Source organism: Caenorhabditis briggsae, assembly GCF_000004555.2.
Source record: "Caenorhabditis briggsae complete genome, chrIV, whole genome shotgun sequence".
Lineage (NCBI taxonomy): Eukaryota > Metazoa > Nematoda > Chromadorea > Rhabditida > Rhabditidae > Caenorhabditis > Caenorhabditis briggsae.
This window is the reverse complement of record NC_013487.2, coordinates 15,825,786-15,851,045: the sequence shown is the minus strand read 5'-3', so window position 1 is coordinate 15,851,045 and position 25,260 is coordinate 15,825,786. Positions and strand designations below refer to the sequence as shown.

General features: G+C 35.6%; 5 protein-coding genes across 5 annotated transcripts; 2 read left to right on the top strand and 3 right to left on the bottom strand.

The window, feature by feature from the left end:
• Positions 1 to 1,931: 1,931 nt before the first annotated feature.
• Positions 1,932 to 7,745, top strand: CBG26515 (the record flags this gene model as incomplete). Its single annotated transcript, XM_045236299.1, has 5 exons — positions 1,932 to 2,969; positions 3,022 to 3,072; positions 5,203 to 5,684; positions 6,846 to 7,113; positions 7,569 to 7,745. The coding sequence occupies 5 exons, from the start codon at positions 1,932 to 1,934 to the stop codon at positions 7,743 to 7,745; spliced, it is 2,016 nt and encodes a 671-aa protein (XP_045099439.1).
• Positions 7,746 to 9,532: 1,787 nt separating this feature from the next.
• On the top strand, positions 9,533 to 12,636 carry Cbr-ets-8 (the record flags this gene model as incomplete). The annotated part of the gene is made up of 3 exons (XM_045236298.1): positions 9,533 to 9,637; positions 11,853 to 12,128; positions 12,508 to 12,636. The coding sequence occupies 3 exons, from the start codon at positions 9,533 to 9,535 to the stop codon at positions 12,634 to 12,636; spliced, it is 510 nt and encodes a 169-aa protein (XP_045095291.1).
• Positions 12,637 to 14,005: 1,369 nt separating this feature from the next.
• CBG13955 lies at positions 14,006 to 14,553 on the bottom strand (the record flags this gene model as incomplete). The annotated part of the gene is made up of 2 exons (XM_045236297.1): positions 14,006 to 14,062; positions 14,476 to 14,553. The coding sequence occupies 2 exons, from the start codon at positions 14,551 to 14,553 to the stop codon at positions 14,006 to 14,008; spliced, it is 135 nt and encodes a 44-aa protein (XP_045095290.1).
• A 587-nt stretch (positions 14,554 to 15,140) lies between these two features.
• CBG26514 lies at positions 15,141 to 15,413 on the bottom strand (the record flags this gene model as incomplete). Its single annotated transcript, XM_045236296.1, has 2 exons — positions 15,141 to 15,287; positions 15,339 to 15,413. The coding sequence occupies 2 exons, from the start codon at positions 15,411 to 15,413 to the stop codon at positions 15,141 to 15,143; spliced, it is 222 nt and encodes a 73-aa protein (XP_045099438.1).
• A 7,941-nt stretch (positions 15,414 to 23,354) lies between these two features.
• CBG13957 lies at positions 23,355 to 23,732 on the bottom strand (the record flags this gene model as incomplete). Its single annotated transcript, XM_002634797.1, has 1 exon — positions 23,355 to 23,732. The coding sequence occupies one exon, from the start codon at positions 23,730 to 23,732 to the stop codon at positions 23,355 to 23,357; it is 378 nt and encodes a 125-aa protein (XP_002634843.1).
• Between the last annotated feature and the right edge of the window lie 1,528 nt (positions 23,733 to 25,260).

Sequence of the window (25,260 nt, the reverse complement as noted above, 5' to 3'; positions counted from 1 at the left end):
CACTCACTCACCAGTGCACCCCTCTTTTTCTTTTTCTCTTTTTTCTTCTTCTTCTTCTTCTTCTCCTTTTCCTTTCTTTTTTTTTGAATTTCTCCCTTTTCCTTATCTTCTTTTTTCTCGCTTTTTAACCTTTTTAGCATTTCTATTTCTGTCCCTAAATGTTCCAATTTTTTGGGACAATTTTTCTGGTTTTCAGACCAATTAAAACCCGAAAACTGGCTAAAATCGAGGTTCCTGAAACTCTGGAATTTGAGAAATTGCGCCTAGGCCTAAATTCCATGTTCTTGGGTCAATTTTATTGGATTTTTCTAGAATTTTCTATAGAATATCTTCAGGAACGTAATTCTTGATTTTTTAAGACTAAAATCTTGAAAAACGAATCGCTGGGAATTGAGAAAAATAGTTTTTTTTCCAAAAATCTTGTCTGATTCTCTAATTCTCTCATCTCTCTTTTACTCTTTCATTGTCAATTTCTATCTAAATGGGGGGCTTTTTTTCTCTAAAGTATAACAATTTTTTTTTCATTTAGTTTAAAACAAAAATGAAAAGTTCTTTCACTGAAAAAAACCCTCAAACTTTTAAGAGAAAGTGAAAGTTTTGAACTTTTCAAAATTTTTTGAAAAACCAGATTTTTCAGTTTCGGTAGATTTTGAATTTTTAGAAACTAAAATTCGTTTTTGTCCTTAGACTTTCAAAAACTTTCTAGATTTTTCGAATTTTTGGTTTTTAAACTTTTGAATTTTAGAGAAAAAAAAGATTCTGGAATTGCAAAATTTTGAATTTTTGAAATTGCGGAAAATTTTCAAACTAGTTTTAAAGACTCGGGAATTACGATTTTTTGAAAATTGGAAATTTTCCGAACTTTAGTTTTTTGAAATGACCAAAAAAAGATTGATTGGAAATAACGAATTTTAAGCATACTACTGTAAACACTCTAACCATCCGGACCGTACACTTTGAGCTTATATATCTCATTTTTTATGAGAGATATCAAAAAATTGTCTACTGATAAAATTTTGTTGATATTATGATAAACGTTTTATCAGTTGACCACTTTTTGATATCTTTTACAGAAAATGAGATATATAGGCTCAAAGTGGACGGTGCGGATGGCGTTTTATTAGAGTGTTTAAGGTATTTTTGGGGGGGATTTTTAACCGGTATTGGGAATTGAAATTGTACAAAAAAGAGTGGTTTTAGAAATGAAATAGATTGAAAATTCAAATTTTTTAGACAAAATTAGTCTAGAAAGTTGGGAAAATTGATGAAAATGGTTTTTTCGGAATTTTGAAAATTTGTCGAAAAAATATTTCTTAATTTTTTAAAAATTTAAGGGGGATTTGGGGTCTTAGAGTGATTTCAGGCTGAAATCAAGCTCAAAAATCAATTTTTTAAACTCAAAAAACCCATAAAACCATCAAATAATCATGAAAATCGGGAATTTTAAAAATTCAAAAAAGTCCAAAAGAAATGTTCAGAAAATGTTCAGAAAATGTTCAGAAATGTTCAGAATTTTAGAAAATTAGAATTCCACAGTTTCAAAATGATTCTAGAGCAAAATTGAGTTGAAAAATCAAACTTTCACCTTGAAATACCCCTAAAACCATCGAATAATCATGAAAATCGGGATTTGTCAAAAATTCAAAAAATCCAAAAAAATGTTTTTTTCAGAAATTTTTAGAAAACCTGAATTTTACCGTTTGAGAATGATTCTAGAGTAAAATAAATTTGAAAAATCAATTTTTCAGTTAAAAAAACCCTAAAACTATCCAATAATCATAAAAATCGGAATTTTTTCAAAAAATGTTCATTTTTCAAACAAAAAAAAATCCTCAATTCATATATTGAGACTGACCGTTTTAATTTTTTCTTCCTTTTTTCTTCAAACCTCTCCAATTCTCAAAAATCCCAAAATGTATTATTACAGAATAATGTCAGAACCCCCTCCCACACCGCCAGGACTTCTTCATGATTCGTCTTTGCCTCAATCTCCTCTAACTGTTGCTATCGATGATGGAACGGAATCTTCCGGACCACCTTCTTCGATCAATCTGAAGGAGACCAACATGTTCCAAGTGGCTCCCATAAGCCAGGTGGATCCACGAAGTCTCGAGTACTTGGCGAACAGGTTGAGGAATCAGATGCCGTCTGGATCTGGTCAGGCCGAGGGACAAGCAGCTCCTTTCAAGATGGACGATGTTGCTGTGACCGTTCGGAGTATTCTGGTAGATAGTCAAGCTGAGGACCTTCACAATTTCATGAATGCAATGGTTGTTGGTCCACAGAGAACTTCCGAACCTGGCACATCGAGCCAAGCAAATGGCTCTTCGGACATGCTGACGCTTCTTGGAAAGTTTCTCCCCATCCCTGGACCTTCGGAACCATACAAGGCATTAGCTACACCGCCCATTCAGCCAATAGCTTCAAAAAGACCTTCTGACGTTTCCAATCCATCTACCTCTACCCTAGCCAAAAGGGACCAACCAGGATCATCCAACCAAGCAAGTCGGCAACCGGATCTTCCCGGACCGTCTAGTCAGCTTCAAACAGCTCTGAGCAGATCTTCCGATCCATCTGCCTCTACCCTAGCCGAAATGGATCAACCAGAACTAACAACTGCTGAGATATCTGCTTCATCCCAGCCACCCAATGCCTCCACTGATGGATCAGAGTCACCCCCGAAGATTCGGGACAAGAAGGATGTCTCCAGAACATCCGAGAGGCCGAAAGCTCAACGATCCACCAAGAAACGAAGCTCTCCTGGACAATCGTCCTCAGACAAGCTTGGTTCAACAGTGAAGCAGAGCCTCACCTCTGAACCATCTCAGCCAGCATCCGGACCATCCGGAATATCACTCAACGAATTCAAACGCTGCTACCCTATCACCATTAAAGTCCCTCGTCGAAATCTGAAGCAAAAAATTGAAGAAGTCGGAACATCGAAGCAGCTGGAAGAGCAAGAGGAGCAGGTGGGTTGAGCAAAAATAAATGTTCATGAAAAAATACAAAACTTTGTTTCAGGGCTCGAAACCAAAGAAGCAAAAGAAGGCCATGGTCGAGACAGAGTACATGGTGAGTTTCGCAACTAGCAATATACGTCAACTTTAAGCCAATTTATCTCGATTCCTGTAAGAGATATCAAAAAGTGGTCAACTGATTAAATGTTTATCATAATATCAGCTACATGATATTAATTAAAAAATGTTTGCTACCTTTTAAACGAACCGAGATAATTGAGCTCAAAGGGTAAGTAGCTAGGGATTGTGGTAGCGCGCCCATTGCGTCTAGTTTGACCTCTATTATCTCGATTCCTTTAGGAGATATCAAGAATGTGTCAGCTAATAAATTGTTTATCATATTATCAACTACATTTTATCAGTTGACAAATTGTTGATATCTTTTACAGGGACCGAGATATACATGCTCAAAGTTGACAATTCGGGCGTTTAATGTATCTAGGTTTCTAGAAATGCCTATAAACTCTAGTTTTTAGTACTCTTCTCAGAATTTTTTGATTTTTCATTTAAAATTCGCAATTCACTTTTTCCAGGTGGATCGAATCATCGACTGTCGTTGTGTACATGGAGTGTTAAGTCTTAGGACCTACTGGGAGGGACCATATAAAGCCGAATGGGTCAGAATGGAAAGTTTTGTGGATTGGAACAAAAACAATCCAGTGGTCATTTACATTCTCAATAATTTTGAAAAGTTTAGACGATGCTATCGCAATTGTGAGTTTTTGAATTTTTTTTAAATTTAATAAAAATTAAAAAAAAATGTTTTTCAGGGAAAAACAAGCCCACTGAAGACATCGATGAGAGTGATTTTGAATGGGTAAGTTATCATTAAATTTGGCGCTCTCAAAGCTTCAAAATGAGCCTAAACATGTCTAGGCGCCGCCTATTTTAGATATTGGGTCCCCATTGCTAAGGGAGCGGAGCCTACTTTCAGGATGAGGGGATCCCAGTAGTGTTTGTGCTCGTTTTGAAGCGTTTTAAACGTAAAATTTGATTTCGGCTCATTGTGAGCTTTAAAATGAGCCCAAACACGGCCAGAATCCGCCTATTTTGAAATTTCTCCAAGACACGCGACGCACGACCGCGACGCGCCTGAAAATTCAAACTAGGTGAAATCTAGTCGTGTTTGGGCTCATTTCGAAGTATTTTTCATGTGAAAACTGAATTTGTATTAAATATGCTTGAAAATATGGCTAAACATGACTGATTTTGAGATTTTGTGAGAAATTTGATTTTTGTAAATTTCTATAAGACGTATTTCGGTCAATTTTTGTTAAAACCCAAAAATTGTTGTATTTTCGAATTATTCACGCTTTTAGCTTCAAAATGAGCCCAAACACAACTAGGCTCCGCCCATTTTGAAATTTCTTCAAGACACGCGACGCACGACCGCGACGCGCCTGATAAATTAAAGCTGGCGGAATCTAGTCATATTTAGGCTCATTTTGAAGCATTTCAAAAAAAAATTGTGATTTTGGCTTGTTGAGAAATTTAAAACAAGCCTAAACACAACTAGGTTACGCTGATTTTGAAGTAGGATTCCATTTTCACAAGGGGCGGAGCCTAATTTGAAAGTGAGCGAATTCTAGTTGTGTTTGGGCTCATTTTCAAGCATTTTTTATTCAAAACTTGAATTTAGCTTATTTAGAGCTTCGAAACGAGCCTAAACAAAGTAAGAATAATTCAAAAAAATCTCGAAAAATACATTCTATTTTAGCTTGGGTCCCATTTTTGGAGGGGCGGAGCTTAATTTCAAGTAGATCCTAGTCGCGCCTGGGCTTATCTTGAAGCATGTTTTGTTTTGGATTTGATTCTGGCGTGCTAAGAGCTTCAAAATGAGCCCAAACACGACTAGGCTCCGCCCACTTTGAAATTTCACCTAGACACGCGACGCACGACCGCGACGAGCCTCAAAAATCAAAATGTTCGAAACTTAGTCGTGTTGGGGCTCATTTTGAAGGTCTCCACATGGCAAATTCAAACATTAAAATTTCCAAAGAATTGGACAAAAACTGATCGAGTTACGGTAGAATATCTATTTCGCACGCCCGCGACCCACCTGAAACATCAATGTTATGGGACCCTAGTCGTGTTTAGGCTCGTTTCAAATCATTTTTTGTGCAAAATTTGAATTTGCTGAGAAGATCATGAACCGGAAAATTTGAAATTCATTATTATTTTCCAGGTCTGGACGAAGGACAAGGAAAAAAGAAGAGGTTCCACAAAGCAAATAAAGAGGCCGATTGATGAATTTCACTATAAATTCCCTGATGGCTTTGTGAAGAATGTCAAATTCTTCAAGGGGGTTCCTATGGGCGAAAAACGGGATCTAAGTGGCTACTCTGTCGAGAAGCTCTTCGAGGAATGGTCCAGAAGTGAGATTCAAGATTCTGAAAAAGCAGGAGACACGCAAGGAACTTCTGGAGCCAACGATTCGGATCAGAAGGTATTTCAGATGTCCCAACTCAATGAAACCGTCAAACGGGCGATTTCCAACCAAGGCAGACACAGTTCAAAAGAGCGTTGGGAGCCAGTTGCCGAATTGGTCAAAAAAGACTACCCCATTCATCTGCCCCTCGAAAACGGAGAAAATCTGGTGGATTTTGTCGCCAAGAACGGGTCAATGCCTCTTCTGACTCTTTTGCTTGACAGAGGAGCATTTCCTACGTAAAATTTTTATTATTATTTTCAATTAGATATTCAGATTTAACGCGTTGTGAGCTTCAAAACTAGACCAAAAATGACTAGTTTTGGATGATTTTGAGATATTCGAAATTTTCTATGGGACGTATCTCGGTTCATTTTTGAAAATTTATTGATTTTTGAATTTGCCACGTTTTGAGCTTTAAAATGAGCCTAAACACGACTAGGATCCGTTCACTTTGATTTTTCAGTCGCGTCGCGGTCTTGCGTAGCGTGTCTCGGCTAAATTTCAAAATGGGCGGAGCCTAGTTGTGTTTATACTCATTTTGAAGCAAAAAGCGTAAAAAATTCGAAAATACCAAAATTTTTGAGTTTGGAAAAAAATTGAACGAAATACGTTTTATAGAAATTTACAAAAATCAAATTTCTCACAAAATCTCAAAATCATCCAAAACCAGTCATGTTTAGCCATATTTTTAAGCATTTTTAATACAAATTCAGTTTTAGCATGAAAAATGCTTCAAAATAAGCCCAAACACGACTAGATTTCGCCTAATTTGAATTTTCAGGCGCGTCGCGGTCGTGCGTCGCGTCTCTCGGAGAAATTCCAAAATAGGCGGATTCTGGTCGTGTTTGGGCTTATTTTGCAGCATTTTGCATGACAAATCCGGATTCGTTATCAAGAAATGATTCAAGTTTGCCTAAACACGACTAGGATCCGTTCACTTTGAAATTGGATATCCCTTTTCAAAGGGGCGGAGCCTAAATCTAAAAATGGGCTGAGGCTATCCTTGTTTGGGCTCATTTTGAAGCATTCTATAAGACAAATCCAAATTTCCCATGAAAAAAGCTTCAAAATGAGCCTAAACAAAGCTAAGATTCGTTTACTTTGTAATTAGTTCAAGGGTCGTGGGCTAATTTTGCAAAACATACGGTTTCTAGTCATGGTTTGGGTTATTATGACCCATTTTTTGCGCCGAATTTAATTTTAGCACGTCCCCAGCTTCAAAATGAGTATAAACACGACTAGGTTCCGCCGATTTTGAAATTTCAACAAGATACGCGACGCACGACAGCGACGCGTTTGAAAAATTAAAATAGACGGATCCTAGTCGTGTTTAGGCTCATTTTGAAACATTTTTCGCGCGAAATTCAAATTTAACAAATTCATCACTCAATTTTCAGCACCCAACTCTCCACCCCGATCGAAAGTATCGTTGAGGAACATGTGGATCAAGTGGCAATAGCCATCGAGAAGGCGATCCCAGACGTATATCCACATTTGAAAATTGGAAACGAACCGGAGGATTTGAAAGCTATGCTAAAATCGTTTGCTTCCATTCCAGTTGGAACGATAGGACACGTCCAGAAAGAGGTGGACGTTCAGCTGAGGGAAGGACAGAAGTTTGGCTTGATGGTGGCCCCAATGGTAATCAAAGAAATGGGTTTCGAGGTGATTTTTTCAGTTTTTGAGTAAAAAATTCGTTTTTAGTTTGTCTTTTTAGCCTAGATAGTTTTTTTTTAAACATGAGAATTGGATTTTTTTTCGGATTCGGGCAATTTCAAAATAGACATTCTACCGTAACTCGATCAGTTTTTATCCAAGTCTTTGGAAATTAAAATTTTTGAATTCGCCATGGGGAGACCTTCAAAATGAGCCTCAACACGACTAAGTTTCGAACATTTTGATGTTTGACGCGCGTCGCGGTCGTGCGTCGCGTGTCCCGGTGAAATTTTAAAATGGTCGCAGCCTAGTCGTGTTTGAGCTTATTTTGAAGCTGATAGCCTGCGAAATGTGATAAAATATGTTTTGAATTGCAAAAATGAAGTTTGTAAAGAAAAAAAATTGGATTTTTATAATTTCGAAGAAACATTTTTTAAAATAAAGGTTTAATTTTTTTTTTCCAGTCCACCGAAGACACCGAACTCGAGCTGGCATTCAATGGGGAACGTCTTCAACCGAAATTTGCCGCTTTCTTCGAAGCCACGCCCCTTCAAGGTCCAAATCGTCTCGAATTGGAACTCCCAAGGGCTTCCGGAAACTTCCTTATCGTGGTCCCTGTTTGGTTCACAGAAAACGTCTAAATTATCCGTTCTCGAGTGTTTTTGAGTCAAAAATCTGAAAAATTCAGTTTTTTTACCCGAAAAAGTTTGTTTCCCAGTGAGAAATGGTCCAAAAAAGTGGCCAACATATTTTTGAATCAAAGCCTCTCCTTTTTTCCCCATTTTAACCCATTTCTCGTTTGTTTTCTATATAATCTGACATTCTAGATTGAAATTCTAGTAAAAAAAAATTCTAGAAAAATTCCAACAAAAAAAATGCTTAAGCCCCGCCCCCAAATCTCCCCAAATCATCTTTTTATGTAATTTTTTTCCAATCCCACTTTTTGATATCTACCAGTAATTTTGCTTTTTTTTCGAATCTCAACAATTTCCCCCTCAATTGTATTCCAAAAAAAAAACCGCCCCCGTTTCTCCCTTTTTACCCCCTCTAAAAATCTCATTTTCCCACTTATTTTGATGAACTTCTAGAAATTGAGATCTCCCCACCCCAAATTTGTAATTTTTCGGAAATTCTTCACTCCCCACCTCTCTTCGCTTATCACTATTGTTTGTGAAATCAAGAGCTTCAAAATGAGCCCAAACACGACTAGGCTCCGCCCACTTTGATTTTTCGGGCTCGTCGCGGTCGTGCGCCGCGTGTCTCGGAGAAATTTCAAAGTGGGCGAAGCCTAGTCGTGTTTAGGCTCGTTTCAAAGCTCTGAATAAGCTCTCCGGTTTCTTGGTTCACAAATGGTTCCGGTGCAGGAATGAAAACCTGAAATTTTTGGAATAAAAAAAAATTCAAAAAGCTTTTGGTGTCAGAATAGTTAATTAATTGGCCAATTAACTAGCCAATTAGTGTGTGTCCTGGTGATGGTGACGTGGCGAGGTTACTGTAGAAGTTAGAAGCGATTAAATGGGTAAAATGAGGTCATGCAACATATATAATTAGGGAAAAGCAGGAAAAAAGGCAAAAAATTAAAGCTGAGCAATCCAAAAAATCAAAAAATCTAACAATAAAAATTAGAACCAACCACCGCTGTCCTCGTATCTGTCAACGCGTTTATCGACGGCTAAAATGGGTATTATCTCACAAAAGCTACACAACATCAAAAAATTCAAATTTTTAAGGATATTTTGCATTCTAAGAAAATTTTTTCATGCTAAAAAAATCTGAAAATTCTAGAAATATCCGATTTTCCTTACCGTAGTATGGCTGTGCGATGTGTCCGGCTCCAGAAGTTGAATCTCATTGATGTCTCGGCCGTCTGAAAGAGATTATCTTATGTGGCTCAGTGAGAGCTTCAATGAGCCTAAAGAAGACTAGGCTCCGCCCACTCTAGTTTTTCAGGCGCGTCGCGGTCATGCGCCGCGTGCGCTAGGTGAAATTTCAAAGTGGGCGGAGCCTAGTCGTGTTTGGGCTCATTTTGAAGCTCAAAATGAGTTAAATTCGGATTTATTAGAGTTTTGAAACTAAAAGTTATAATAAAAATTATAGAATCCAAGTTTTGTGTTTTGCTCATTTTTTGAAATTTTCTCATTTTTGACTTGCAACTGAAGCATGCAGAAAAATGAGGAAGTTTAGATCATCAAAAAAAAAATTTTCAAAAATAAAATTTTTCAAAAAAAGATTTTTCAAAAATTTTGAAAAATATTCCCAAAACTATTTTTCGATTTTAATGCAAATATTTAATTTTTTCTGCATTTTTTTTCAATTACAGTACTCCTACAACATATGTCAGAACATATGAAAATGTAAGATTAGCTTAAAGTTTTTCAAAAAAAATTTTTTTTGAGAATCCTTTTTTTTCCAGAATTCAACACGGACCATGGTTGTACAATGGGGACGACTTACACTATTCAATGATTCTGTTATCGATAACACGTTATCATGGTCCCAGTGTATTACAAAGTGTCAGAATGATGATACTTGTGTGGGGAATTGTGGTTTTTTTCAAGTTGAAAACTAACAATATTGATGTTTTGTTGATTTTTTTGAATTTGGCTAAAATCTTCAAAATTTGATTAGGCCATAACTTTGTCAAACTTGCTTCAAACTCAATAATATTTCGTTTGTTGGATTTTTTACATTGAGAGCTTTAAAATGAGCCCAAACACGACTAGGCTTGGCTCACTTAGATTTTTCGGGCGCGTCGCGGTCGTGCGTCGCGTGTCTAGGTGAAATTTCAAAGTGGGCGGAGCTTAGTCGTGTTCGGGCTCATTTTGAAGCACTCAAAGCGCGTAGTTCAAATCTGAAATCAATTTCCAGTTTCCAATTAGCTTATCAAAATGGCAAGGCATGCAATATCTATCCGTGGACTACATCAACTACAGTGACCCGATTAACTGCCAAAAAAAAAAAAGAATTTTTCTGAAAATTTCAGACATATCTGATTCTTGAGAATTCTGTAAAATTCTTTTCGGCGAATGGTGGCTGAATTCAACTGGAACAATGTAGTTTTTCACATTTGTCGGCGGAACTACTTTTTTTACTTAACTAATTGTTTTTTCTTACTTTTTAGTTAAAGAAACTCTTGTAAAATAAAAAAAAAACTTTAAATAAAAATCGACTTCGACAAAGTTTCAGCTATTAATAAAACTTAAAATGTCACACAGTTTTGGATTTAACTCAGTTAGAGCTTCAAAATGAGCCCAAACACGACTAGGCTCCGCTCATTTTGATTTTTTAGGCGCGTCGCGGTCGTGCGTCGCGTGTCTCGAAGAAATTTAAAAATGGGCGCAGCCTAGTCGTGTTCAAGCTCATTTGAAAGCTAACAACGTCGCGAATTCAAAAAATAAAAGAATTTTGAGTTAGAACAAAAACCCCCCGAGATCCGTCCCAAAGAAATTTTTTAAAAAACATTTTTTTCGCAAAATCATTTAAAATCATCCGAAATCGGGCATGTTTAGGCTCATTATGGAGCACTTTTTGTGAGATTTCTTGTTAAATGCTCTAAAATGAGCCCAAACACAGCTAGGCTCCGCCCATTTTGAAACTTCGTCAAGACAAGCGACGCACGACCGCGACGCTCTGGAAAAATGAAAGTCGTGTTTAGGCTCATTTTGAAGCTCGAAACGCGAGGCGTTCAAATATGATTGAATTTTTTGGTTTGAACGAAAATGAAAAAAGATACGTCCCAAAGAAACAAGGTCCAAAAATCGTTCGATCGAAAGAAGTTAAAAATTCTTAATAGTTTGAGTGTTTTTGTTGAAATTTCGAATTTTAAAACTTTGCCTCTAAAAATCCGGTCCGTTTAAGGCTTAGGCTGTGGTGCCTTTTGTCCCATCGTCGGCACACTGCTATCCCCGTAAAAGTGCTCCTTCACATACAGTAAGACCCATAAATCCACTAACAATACAGTATACAACAATTTATGATCCTTTAAAGGGACTTCCGCTATTCCCACTTGGGAAGGTACAGTAACCCTCTTCACCTAGTGAAAGCGGCTAGTAGTTTTATTACAGAAGTGCTAGAAATGGACTGGAAAAGGAGGCGGGGTCTTTTTAGTCTTTTTTGGCGGCAAATTAGACCTATAGGTGAGTCTTATTAGCTGTATTATCTCTATTTTGTTAGTTGCGTTCCATTTGTTCTCTTTTATTGATTATAACTTCCCTCCAGCCTCTCAGAACTTGATGAAATTTTTAGGATATACTACTACTTATCTATTTAGTAAACTCTCTAATTTTCGTAACTTTCCCATTATTGGCTTTCGAGATATAGCATTTTGAAATTTCTTGAGCTCAATTTCCATTTTCAACCACACACCCCACCACTGAAATTTCCCCCACCAAGAGGTGCCGCCCGGGCCCACACTGTTAATTGCGTTCCACACCTGCCGCCTATGTTGCCGCGGTGGTGTCGGGGATGTGGTATGCGCTGGTGTGCACAAGGTCAGGGGTTTGATTCCCTTTGGGGTTTTTTGTTTTTGTTTTCCTTTTTAAAGACCTTTTTCAAGTTTTCTTGATATTTCGGGGTATAACAAGTTCAGAAATCGTTCAGGAATCAAGAGTATCGCTAATTTTCCACTGAAAACAGCAATTTTTGGTATTAAGGGGCCTAAATAAGTCAGTAGTAGCCTATTACCCTAAAAATTTGAATTCCCTAAAATTTCTCGAAGTTTTTCAGTTTAGAAAAATTCCAATTTTCAGATGGCACCAAAAGAAAACAAGCAACCGAAACCCAAAAAAGCGCCAAACCCCAAACTTCGAAATTTCCTGTTCAAACTCGTTTTAACCTCTGAAACGAACCCAAATTTGGCCCAAATTATCAATTGGACCAAAAAAGAGGAAATGGTGTTTCAGTTAGTAGATCGAGAAGAAGTGGCACGTCGATGGAGCGCTCATAAAGGGACCAATCGAGAGATGAACTACGAATCGATGTCCAGAAGCTTGAGAGCTTATTATCGAGCTGGAATCATGGAGAAAGTGAGTTTAGACTAAATATCTGAACTTGTGAGGTCAAATGCTTCAAAATGAACCTAAACATGACCCATTTTGGATAATTTTGATATTTTCGAAGATTTCTATGGGACGTATCTCGGTTAATTTTTGTCCAATCTCAAAAATTTTTGACGTTTTGAATTTTTCACGTTTTGAGCTTTTAAATAAGCCTAAACACGACTAGACTCGGCCCATTTTGAATTTTCACCTAGACACGCGACGCACGACCGCGACGCACGACCGCGACGCACGACCGGACGCACCTGAAAAATCAAAATGCACGAAACCTAGTCATGTTTGAGCTCATCGTGAAGCTTTTTTCCTACCAAATACAAATATTTTACTTAATATGTCTGAATTTTAGGTTGCCGGAAAGAATTTCCGCTATCAATTTTTGCCGGATGATTGGATCAGAGCACAGGTGGCTCAAGCCAACGCCAAGAAGAACAACTTCTCGATTGACAAGATTTTGGGACCACAAACTACTCAATGATCTGTTTTCATCGATTTAAAAGTAAAGCTGAGCACTCTGAAATAATTTAATGCATAATTTTTTTTGGAATTTTTGACAAATGAGATATTTTAATGAACCGCTTTCAGTTGGAAAACAAGTTTTTTGATTTTCTTATATTTTTGGCTTCAAAATGAGCCCAAACACGACTACGTTCCGCTCACTTTGAAATTTCTCCAAGACACGCGACGCACGACCGCGACGCGCTTGAAAAATCGAAATGCTCGGAATCTGGTCATGATCATACTCATCTTGAAGCGCTTGATGCGCAAAATTCAAAACTGCAAACATTTTTGAGTTTGCAGCAAAATTGACAAAGATACGGTAGTTTTCGTGGTGGGACCTTAAAATTTTATAATTTTCAAATTTCAAATTTTTTGAAACCTCGTCATGACTATACTCATTTTGAAGCTCTGGACGAGCCAAATTGAAAACTTTAAGAATTTTTGAGTTTGCAGCAAAATTGACAAAGATACGGTAGTTTTCGTGGTGGGACCTTAAAATTTTATAATTTTCAAATTTCAAATTTTTTGAAACCTCGTCATGATTATACTCATTTTGAAGCTCTAGACGAGCCAAATTGAAAACTTTAAGAATTTTTGAGTTTGCAGCAAAATTGACAAAGATACTGTAGTTTTCGTGTTGGGACCTCAAAATTTTGAGTTTTCGAATTTCAATTTCTTACCTAATATAGTCATGTTTGGGCTCATTTTGAAGCTCTCAACGTACTAAATCCAAAACTTCAACAATTTCAGAGTTTGGACCGACGTTGACAAAGATACGGTAGTTTTCGTGGTGGGACCCGAAAATTTACGATTTTCCACCAAAAATGATTATTTTTAGGCTCATTTTGAAGCGTTCACTGTGCTGAGTTCGAATTTTTTGATAAAATGTTCAAAAACTGCCTTTTTCCAGTTTTTAAATTAGAAAACCCCCTGAAAACTCCAAAAGTCTGAAAATTCAAGTTTTTTCAAATCTCATCATTTTATTATTTCTGACCTGGGAATTCTAAAAATGTCATTTTTAGAAGCCCACAATTATGCTTGTGTAGTTTACTTCCTTATCAACTTGTCTGTGTGATAAACAAAAAGTTTAAAAATAATTTTTTTTCTCCAAAACACCAAAAAAATTAAAATTTGACACAAAAAATTCAAAAAAACCCAGAAAAATGATACAAATATAAAAGAAAATGACACAAAAAATGCAAGTTTTTTGAAAGAAATATGGCAAAAATATAAAATATGTACAAAAAAAAAGAGTTTTAACAAAAAATAAGCGAAAAAACAAGACACTAACAAACTAAAGATATGGTTAAAAATTGCGGGAATTCAAAAAAAAATCGAAAAAAAAATTATATCGGAGCTCCAGGTGCTTTATTGTGAGTTACAGTTCCAGAAGACACATGATTCTGAAATTTTGGAATTTTGAATTTTTCAAAAAATCCCTCCCCGACAGCCGGCAAGCTTTGAAAAGGCACCCACTCTTATACGCCTTCCACCCCTCTTTCTTTATATTACGCGCGTGGCCGAGTGGCTAGCGCGCCTTCTTTTGGAGAGTGAAGTCAGTCGTTCGACCCCCGGGTGGTCATTTTTTGTTTTTAAAGTTTTTTTTTCGTTTTTATGGTGTTCTAGACATCCGGGAAGTGATTTCTTCTTGTTTTCTTTTGTTTTCAGCTCCAAAAAGCAGATGACGTGTTAGCCACCCTCCAAAAAACCTGTCAAATTCAGGCTTGTTATTCCCTAATTTTTTGCAGCTTCCCTGTTTTTTTAACACAAATTTTCTGGAGTCTAATAAATCCCGAAAACCATAATAATGACTCACCGAAAAAACCGAAACACATGCCAGGGCGACTTTTTCGACTCGTTCTACGTACTTTTCGCAGCCTTCGTCGAACACCATAACCCTCATGTTATAGATCATAGGTTCGCAGTGGATAGAGCCGCCGCCTGAAATCCGAAAATCGATAGTTGATTGATTTTTTTGAATTTTTCTCAAAAAAAATCTCCCGCGCGCTCCCCCCAATGGGCCACCACCAAGGCGCGCCAACCACCCCCTTTCTATACGCCTTGCACCCTCTCCTCCTTGTTGTGCGCCCGTGGTGTAGTGCGTGTGTGCTCGGCTACCAATCACCCGAATTTTGGGGTTGTTGGTTCGACCCCCACTGGCGCCAGTTATCTTTTTAGAAGTTTTTAAAAGACCCACCAGGCGTTTTGACTTCTTTGCATGAACACTCGACTTCAGAAATAGCTGCGGGTATTCTCTGTAATGAACAAAGAAAGTACAAATGATGTTTGCATTTTAAATTAGTCTATATACGAAAAAAAAGTTCGGCTCACTTCTGATCACTTCCCTCATTCATAATTGAGCAGGTTCATTTTTTATGTTCCAGGTCAAAATGTCGAATGATTCGAATGTTCAACTACATACGTGAATTTTTGAAGGAAATTTTTTTTCGAAAAATTCGAAAATTACCTTTTCATCATAATTCAAAACATGATGATAAGGGCATATCGTCCCTCTGATAACGGTTGATCTGGCAAAATTTCAGAAGACTTGTCCACGGGCGGCGCTGAGCAATCCCTCGTTTTTTGAGTTAGCGCATGTCGATGCTTTGGTTGGTATTCCAGAAGAATCTGGAATTGTTTCGTTTTCAAAATTTTTTGAACTACAGTAATCCTTTATACCTGCGTATCCGGTTGGAAAAATGAGAACATTTCCTCGTCTTTCCGATTTATTAACCTTGAAAACGTTTCGTGCATTTGCTGGCTCGCTGTGCTTATACAACTGCCGGCTGTGCTCCGTTTCGAGTGCCTCCTTGGTATTCGGGCGTCTAGAGAGAGAATCTGTAGAAAATAATCAAATTGAGTAATTGATTTGGGTTGCTTTTGAAATTTCCAACATTTTGAGCCCAAATATGACTAAATTTGGATGATTTTGAAATTTTTAGAAATTTTGGAAAAAATGTTTTCTGAAAATTGTTTTTTAGACTGATTTTTGATTCTAAAGCAATTGATTTAAAATCCTCAAGCTATTTCCAACATTTTGAGTATAATCATGACCAAATTCGGTTGATTTTGAAAATTTTCGATTTTTTCAAGTTTTCAGCGATTTTGACACTTCCCAATCGCTGAAAGTCGATTTTTAGACAAACTTCTTTTGTTAAATTTGAGTAGCTCTTAAAATTTCCAACATTTTGAGCCCAAACATGACCTAGTTCAGATGATTTTGAAATTTTTCCAAAAAGTTTTCAGGTCCCACCACGAAAACTACCGTATCTTTGTCAATTTTTGTTGGAAACTTACAATTTTTATATTTTTGAATTTGGGACGTTTAGAGCTTTGAAAAAAATATAATCATGACTAGGCTCCGCCCACTTTGGTTTTTCCGGCGCGCGTCGCGGTCCTGCGTCGCGTGTCTAGGGGAAATTTCAAAATGGGCGGAGCCTAGTCGTGTTTGGGCTCATTTTGAAGCTAACAATGTAAGGAATTCGATAATTTCAATTTCGAAAGTGGCCAGTTTGAATAATTTTCAAATTTTCGAAAAATAAAATTTCGAAATTTCAAAATTCGATTTTTTTTTCAATTTTCCCCAATTTTTGGAAAACTAATGTTCAAAGTTTTCTCAGAATGTGCCATATTATCTGAAAATGTTTCGAAAAGTTTGAAACATTTCGAAAATTCCAAGAAACTCAAAATTATTGTTTTCAATCAAAAGAAAAGTGAGGGTGGATAATTATAGATTAGGTGATATTAAGATTTTAATGATATATTAGGATAATGTGTTCTAGACATATCAAATTGTTATCATTTTGATTTCTTTTTTATCAATGAAAGAATGAAAAGATTATTGATAAACATTTTCAACATTTTTTGGCGAAAAGGTTTGGGGAAACTTTATGAAAAATGATGCGCATTTTTTGGCCTTTTTTGAAGGGAAACTGTGAAAATTTTCCCAGATTTTTAGATTTTAAAAAATTCGGACATTTAAAAATTGCAAAATACCTTAAAACCTGTAATAGAAGGGCCCCCATACTCTGTCAAGTTTAAGCTCAATTATCTCAGTTACTGTGAAAGATATCAAAAATGTGTCAATTGATAAAATGTTACTGATAATATGATAAACATTTTATCAGTTGATTACTTTTTGATATCTTCTATAGTAACCGAGATTAATTAGCTCAAAGTTTAACGTTATGGTTTTTTTTTCTAAAATTTTTCAAATTTTTTTTTGAAATTTTGAAGGATTATTTTTGTTTAAAAATTACACAAAATTTTTTCAGGAAGCTCAAAAATCCCCAAAAACCAAAAAAACAAATTTTAGGGAACACCTGAATTTTTGTCAAAGTTTTCAGATTTTTTTTTCTGATTTCAGACACAGCTGAAACCAACTTTTTAGTTGAAAAATGTCAAATTTTCAGCTTCTACGTAATTAACAAAACGTTCAGAACACAAAAATTCAATTTTTCGAAATTTCCGAAAATTCCAAAAATTATTCCAAAAAATGCCACTCAAACCGTAAACTTTCAGCATATATATCTCACTTCTTTTGAGAGATATCAAAAAGTTGTCAATTGATAAAATGTTTATCATGATATCAGCTACATTTTATCAGTTTACCACTTTTTGATATCTTTTACAGAAAATGAGATAAATGGGCTCAAATCTGACGATGATTCGGGTGTTCTATTAGAGTGTTTACAGTATCCTTATCAATGTTAAAAAAAGAATTTTCTGGGTTTTTCCAAAATTTAAGCCTATCCTTATCAATGTATTTTTTTTAACATTTCCTGAAAATTTGAAAAAATTCAATTTTTTTAAAAAATTCCGGAAAATGTCTAGCTTGTATTTCCTGGTACTTTAATTTTGTTGTTTTTTGTCATTTTTGATATGTTATCAAAATATCAAAATGCCAAAAAATGTAACCTTTCTCGAAGATAAACGAATTTCAGAATAACCTGAAATTTTCAGAAAAAAATTTTCAGAAAATTTTTATAAAAATGAGAATTTCCTGGAATTGGATATGGGGAAATTGGGAAATTTTTGAATTTTTAAAGGTTCTAAAGCCTCGAACAGCGTAATTAGTGTCAAAAATGGCAATAATAACATATGTTCACAAGATAAAGCTCGAAAAATGACCGAAAAATCGATTTTTAGACATTTTTCAAAAAACTGCACGAATGGCTCAGTGGGTTTTTCAGCACAATCTGACGACCCAAGTTCGATTCCACTCGGTGGCAAACTTTTTTGATTTTTGTGTAGACCATTTTTAGACTATTCTAGGACACTCTAGAGCTGAAATTTTGAGAATTTTGAAAAATTTGAAAATTTCAGAACTTTTTTTATCTGAAACTTCCAGATTTTTCAATATTTCAGCTTTGAAATGTTCCAGAATAGTCGAAAAATGGTCTACACAAGATCCGAAAATATGGGAATTCTCGAAAAATCGAAACATTTCAAAATTTCCGAGAAACTACAGTAACCTACCATAACAGAAATTTCAAATAGCTGTATAAGTAGTCGGGTGTTGTAGTTCATTTGGATTAAAAATTTTTTTTTTCAAAAAATTTCTTTTTTTGAAAAATTGAATAATGAAAAATGATGTGTGAGAATGGGCTCAATGTTCTCATAGATCCTCCTCCCCCTCCATTTTTCTCTCTCTCTCTCTCTGCGTCTCTTCTTCTCTAACACTCTCTCTCTCGTTTTGAGCTGCTTTCCGGCTCCGCCCACTTTTCCTGGGGAATATTCAATTTGGGGGTGAGAGGGGGCGGAGCTTGTTGACTTTTAAATTGAAAGGCACTGATTTATATTATCATTATGATGAGATTTTTGGGATTTTAAGGTTTTTGAGATCTTTAAAAATGCGCTTTTTTTTTTGGGAAAAGTTGTCTGAAATTTTTTGGAACATTAATTTTTGTTAATTGGGGGTAATTAGGGAAAAAAAGGAGAAATTTCAAAAAAGCTTGAAATTATTGAATTTCATTTTTGAAAAAAAAAACAAGAATGATTTTGAATTTTGAGATTTTTTGAGAAATTTGATTTTTGTAAATTTCTACTATAAGACGTATTTCGGTCAATTTTCGTCCAAACCCAAAAATTGTTATATTTTCGAATTACTCACGTTTTAAGCTTTAAAATGAGCCTAAACACGACTAGGCTTCGCCCATTTGGAAATTTCACTAAGATACGCGACGCGCCGACCGCGACGCGCCTGATAAATCAAAGTGGGCAGAGCATAGTCATGATTATACTCATTTTGAAGCTCTGAACGAGCCAAATTCAAAAATATCAAAATTGTTAACTTTCAATAAAAATTGACAAAGATACGGTAGTTTTCAAAAAAAAATTCTGAAAAAGTTTTTTTCAGATTTTTTCAGTTTTACTCAATTTTAATATTTTTGTTTTTTGATCCATTATCACCTCCGCAAACTCATTCAGCTTAATCCATGATGTCCTAGTTTCAAATTCAATTTTTGAAATTTCCAATTTTTCAATTTTTATCCAATTAAAAACGTCAACAATTTACGTCATTTTTCTCTTTGCTAAAAGGGACCACAGCCGTTCCTAAACTCATAAAAAATAATATTTAATTACCCCACGACTCTCTCTCCCCCCTCCCCCACTAATTACCCTTTAACCTAATTGTCTCGTCTCAACCTTTTGTGACAAAAATTTTTTTTTTTAGTTTATCGCTTTCTGGTCCTTCCGGGTTGTTCTAAATGACAAAATGACAATGATGTCATTGTCATTTTGTCAAAAAGGAACTAGAATAGATCGCTTGACCCGGGATCCGGGTCCAGGTCAAATTACCCGGAAATGAATTTTTTTTGAATTTTTTGAAAAAAAAGGGTTCAAGGGTTTTAAGGAATCTTGACTTATTCAGTAAATTCCAATAAAAGATTCCAGATTTTCAAAAATTCAAAATTTCTGAAAATTGAAAAAAAAATTGTAATTGTCACATTTTTCCTTTTTGGCTCCATTGTTTATATTGGATCTGAAAAAGGGCAAACTGATGTTACTTTTGGGTCAATTAGGGTTAATTTAATGAAAATTGTAGGTCTGGATTTCAGAGATCTGGTCCAAACTAATTTGAATTATTTTATTTTATTTAGATTTTTGGATTTTTCTGAATTTCTGAATTTCTGAATTTCTGAATTTCTGAATTTTTGAATTTCTGAATTTTTGAATTTCTGAATTTTTGGAATTTCTGAATTTCTGAATTTTTGAATTTCTGAATTTCTGAATTTCTGAATTTTTGAATTTCTGAATTTCTGAATTTTTGAATTTCTGAATTTCTGAATTTCTGAATTTTTGGAATTTTTGAATTTCTGAATTTCTGAATTTCTGAATTTCTGAATTTCTGAATTTCTGAATTTCTGAATTTCTGAATTTCTGAATTTCTGAATTTCTGAATTTCTGAATTTCTGAATTTCTGAATTTTTGAATTTCTGAATTTTTGAATTTCTGAATTTCTGAATTTCTGAATTTCTGAATTTCTGAATTTCTGAATTTCTGAATTTCTGAATTTCTGAATTTCTGAATTTTTGAATTTCTGAATTTCTGAATTTCTGAATTTCTGAATTTTTGAATTTTTGAATTTCTGAATTTTTGAATTTCTGAATTTCCTGGAATTTCTGAATTTCTGAATTTCTGAATTTTTGAATTTCTGAAATTTGAATATTTCAAATTTCCCGCCTATTTCCTTTCAAGTGTTCTCTATTTTTAGTGCATATTTTCTCTATTCTTTAGTTCTGTGACCCTTTAATTATCGCCTTAATTACATTTAAAATGTCGTGATGTGCTTCGTATATTCCCTCCTTTTTCGAAAATTCCGGAAGAAATAATTCTCAAAATTTTCAAATTTTTTGAAAATTGAATGGATATATAAACTTTATGTTTTGAAGATTAATTAATGAAGAAAGTGGGAAATGAGGAAGTTTTAGAAATGGAGGAATGAACTTCTTTTAGATTTTGATAAATTTGAAAAATATATATTTTTCGGAGATTCGGAATTTCAGACTTTAGGGTTGTAGAACTTCTGAAACGCAAATATCAGTTTTTAGAATTTCAGAATTTCAGTTTTTGGATTTTCAGAATTTCAGAATTTCAGAATTCAGAATTTCAGAATTTATAGATTTTCAGATTATCTCGGAATTTCAAAATCTCAAAATCTCAGATTTTTGAAACCCAGAATTTCGGAAATTTTGGAATTTTCAGATTTTCAGATTTTCAGGATTTCAGAAATTCATAATTATAGAAATTCGGAACTTCTGAATTTCCCAAACTTTTCAGATTTTCAGAATCTCATATTTCCAGAAAATCAAAATTTTTGAATTTCAAAACTTCCAGAATCCCAGAACTTTCAAATTTCGGATTTTCAATAATTACAGATTTTCAGATTTCCTGAATTTCTGAATTTTAGAAATTCGCTTTTCAGAATTTTAGAATATTAGAAAAGTCTGAAATCCAGAATTTCAGAACTATAGATTCTCATATTTTCAGAACCTCCGATTTATTAAATTTCCGATTTTCCAAATTTCAAAAACTCTGATTTTTGGATTTCAAATTTTCAGAATTTCAGAATTTTTAGACTCTCAGATTTTCTCGGAATTTTAAAATCTCTAAATCTCAAATTTTTGAAACACAGAATTTCAGAAATTTTGGAATTTTCAGATTTTGAGATTCTCAGAAACTCGGATTTTTATAATTTTAAATTTTCAGGATTTCGGATTTTCGGAATTTCAATTTTTGAAATATTTAAATTCCAAGAATCTTCGAATTTCAGATTGTTTCAAAGCAATTTTTTTCGAAATTTTGAAAATTTCCATTTCTTCAAATCCTCCCTTTTTGAAAAATCAGGTGATCCTTCTGTGTGTCGGTTTGTCCAACTTCTTCTGAAAAAATCAGAATCACACATCAGAAACATTTACAGAGTCTTCAAAACTTTCAAAATTTGAATTTTTCGAATTTTTCTGACAAAAAATGTCAAAGGAACTTTTTTGAAATTCTATTTAATCAGAAAATTTCAGCCTTTTGTATATGTCGTAGACTTTTCCTAAAGAACGCCTAAAATTTCAGAGTGATGTCAACGGGAAAAAACCTTTAAAGTGTTTTTAAAAAATCACTTTTTGAAATTTTGAAGAAAAAAAACATTTTACTGGATTATTATAATTTTTCAATTCAAAAAATTGGGACCCCTGAATGCATTTGTTCTTAAATTAAAGAATTTTTCCAGTGGAATTGTTACCTCACATTCTGAAATTTGTCCCAAAATATATACAATTTTTCCCATAAATTCTTATCAATTCGAATATTAAAACATTCTAAAAAGAACGATCACTTTTTGATAAGAAAACACTGAAATTTGGCTGAAAATCATGTGATTCTCTTGTGAATTCTTTCCAGACTTTTCAAGCAATTTCCGTCGTTTTTTAGAATCGAAAATCGAAATTTAAGCAGTCTCTAACTAAGGCTTGGCTAACTAAAATTGATTGATTTTTATATAACTGCGTAGCTCTTCTTGAAATCTACAAAATAAACTTTAGACCAAGGAAAACTGACAATTTTGAGAGGAGCTACAAGCCAAAGTGTGATTTGTGCGATCCCAGATGGTAAATTCCATGGTAACTTTATTCAAAATTAATGTTTTTGTGTGAAATTTATTTAGAAATGTAGGATTTTCAAAGTCCTACAAAATGATATAAAATTCGAATGATTAAAACAGTTGCCGCTTGAGACCATCCCTATGTGACGAATGCATACACCGGACACTGATCGACCCACAACTTTCTTCAAAATCAATATTTTCATATGAATCTGATATAGAAACGTAGGGCTTGAAAAGTTCTACAAAATGATATAAAACTTAATTCCCTCTCGCCTAACGTTTCGAGGGAATCTGTTTTCCTTGCTCCCCCTGAGCAAAAAAGGATTAGTAGAACACAGACTTGCTATATTTGAGTATTTATTTTTGCCATTTTTAGAGGTGTAAGCTGAAGCTTAAGCTTGAAAGTTACAAACTCGTAATGATAATACACGTGATTGTACAGTATACTCGTATTGGTAAGTATTGGTACTGGGGGTAAGTAGAACACAACAATTAAAAACTAGTCACAATTGAATTAATGAACTAAAGATATACGCTGGGATTTGACTATCTTGATTATACAGGATTTTAAGATAATGACCTAAAACAAACAAATTAGTTAAGATAGCAATTAAGCAACAATTTTGAATATTGAGAAGGGGGCAGAAAGAAGGTAGGGGGGAAGGAAAAAGAATGCAACGAACGAACATATTATTATTATACTTCCTTCTGCAAAACTGGTGGTCCATCGTCATCGGAATCTCCCATTTTCATCCTCCAACTTCATCCCCCAACTCCGTCACTGTGAATCCTTGAGCTCTCGGAGAATCGCTCAAATAACATCGCAGTCCGGCGTCTGACCTCCACCGACCAGTCTCCTTAATAGCTTGGAAATCCACTCCAGACTGCTGAAGATGGTTGGCACGTCCTCGTCTGAGTGAATGGTGTGTCGCGGATACTCCAGCAGCCGCTAGCGTATCCTTGGCAATTCCTGAAATCGCTGACGGCGTCAGCTTGGTTCCGTTTAGGATATTTTGGAAGACAAAATCCAATCCGGGTCTCATCGATGCACGTGCTCGGAATCTTTTAAGCAGACAATCTCTTTTAGATCCCTCCGGTCAATCACAGAACGTCTCTCTTCCTCTAGCTAATTGATCGTTTTTGGCCCTCCTTATCTTCAACTTCAGCATATTTCCTGACTGATGGACGTCCGACCACTTCAACATCGAAGCCTCTTCAGCTCTCAAAAGACCATAAAACGAAAGTGTCACAACCAACGCATTCCTCTCCGATTTCTCGTCATCTTGAACCATATCCACGATCTTCGATACAGTATTCACGCTCACTTGTGTCGGCTGTGCACGAGATTCGCTCTCTTTTCTTCTTTGTGCCTTGATGACATCGGACACTAGTTGACTGGCGAATGGAGACAGACCGTCGTTTGCCAGCTTGAAAGCGGCAGCTGCTTTTGCTAATGAACTACTCCCAGCTGACATCGCTCTATCCACCAAGTACAGAGTGAACCTGTGCTCTTCTGACAGCGATGCCGGTAAACTTTTGGACCAATTGATTCTTCTCTGGTTCTCCCCCGCCTACGCTTTCATCGTCGATACTGCTCTAGCTTCAATTGGTGCTTTTCCGAGAGAATCCACCAGATGCATCAGACCAGCCCTTTCCGCCTCCTCAACCAGACTCTCAAAGAACGCTGCTTTGTGCCCTTCTGAAATCAGATTAATAATACTCTCTTTATCCCTTCCTTATACTTCCTTTCCCCGGGTGGGTGGGTGGGTCTACACAGTTCGTAGAATGACGAACGAACGCGCGGCGCTGCTCCTGGAGGTCTACTTCGCTGCGGGACCCGCGGCGGCCGGAAACTCCTTGCGCCTTTAATTGGTGTGCGCCAAGCCGCCGCCAAAACCGGTGGAAACGATAAATTACATTGCAATTTCCGAAATTTCGCTCAAACATGTGTCGCAGGAAAACATAAAATTAGTTTGATTTTTGGGATTTTTAGATAGGCGTTGTTTAACGCTGACCGACCCATGACTCGTTTAAAAATTGAAGTTTCTTCAAACTTCAGAGAGTAAAATGTAGAGCGTGATAAAATATTCAGAATGATATAAAATTCGGTTATATTGGAAGTATGGAGAATTAACCCTAACCATGCGGGTAGCATAATCGATGTCAGGATAGCGCTGACTCGTGCGTTATAAGGTTCCCTTGGCAAGGTTCGGCTTTCAAATATAGTTAAATTTTATATCATTTCGTAGATCTTTTTATGTTCTACACGTTGCTTTTCAAATCATTAAGAAATTCCAATTTCGGGCTTAGTTATGAGCTATCCAGTGATCAACACCGTCAGTTGAAAACATGCTTCACGCCATCTTTGGCTTGTAACTCATCTCAAACTTATTGGTTTCAATTGATCTTAAGTTTGTTTTGTAGCTTTTAAGAAGGGCTACACAGTCGTATACCTTTAATTAGAGTTAATCAATAATAACTCACTCAGAGGCAAAGCTACGCAGTCGAGTGGCCGGTAGGCTCTTTTGAACTAGATGTGTAGCTGGAAACTGGTTTAAGGCTGAGCTCTAGAGTCATTAAAACGACAAAATTATCTTTGACAGGGTATAAAAACCTTATATCCCATGTTATGATCCTTACCGTACTCGATGTCCCCCTAAACTATAGTCCCTATCCACCTGTGGATCCTTGATCAACGAAACAGCCGATTTGTATGTAGTGTGGTCGCCTAGACCACCCTCCCGGAGCGTATTGTAATAACATAAATCTATTAATTACACCAGCAAGAAAATGCTGCCACGTTGATGTAGTCTTTGAAGATCCCAGGGATCTTTTTTTTTGTTTCAATGGTCTCACAGGGACATTTTCACGTTTTATCAGTTTTATCAGTTGATTACTTTTTTACATACTTGTAAAATTCCGGGCCGGCCCGCCAAAGCCCGGGCCCCAGTTTACGGAAATTTTCAAGGCTTTTTTATATCTTTCATTCGGGCCCAAGATAAT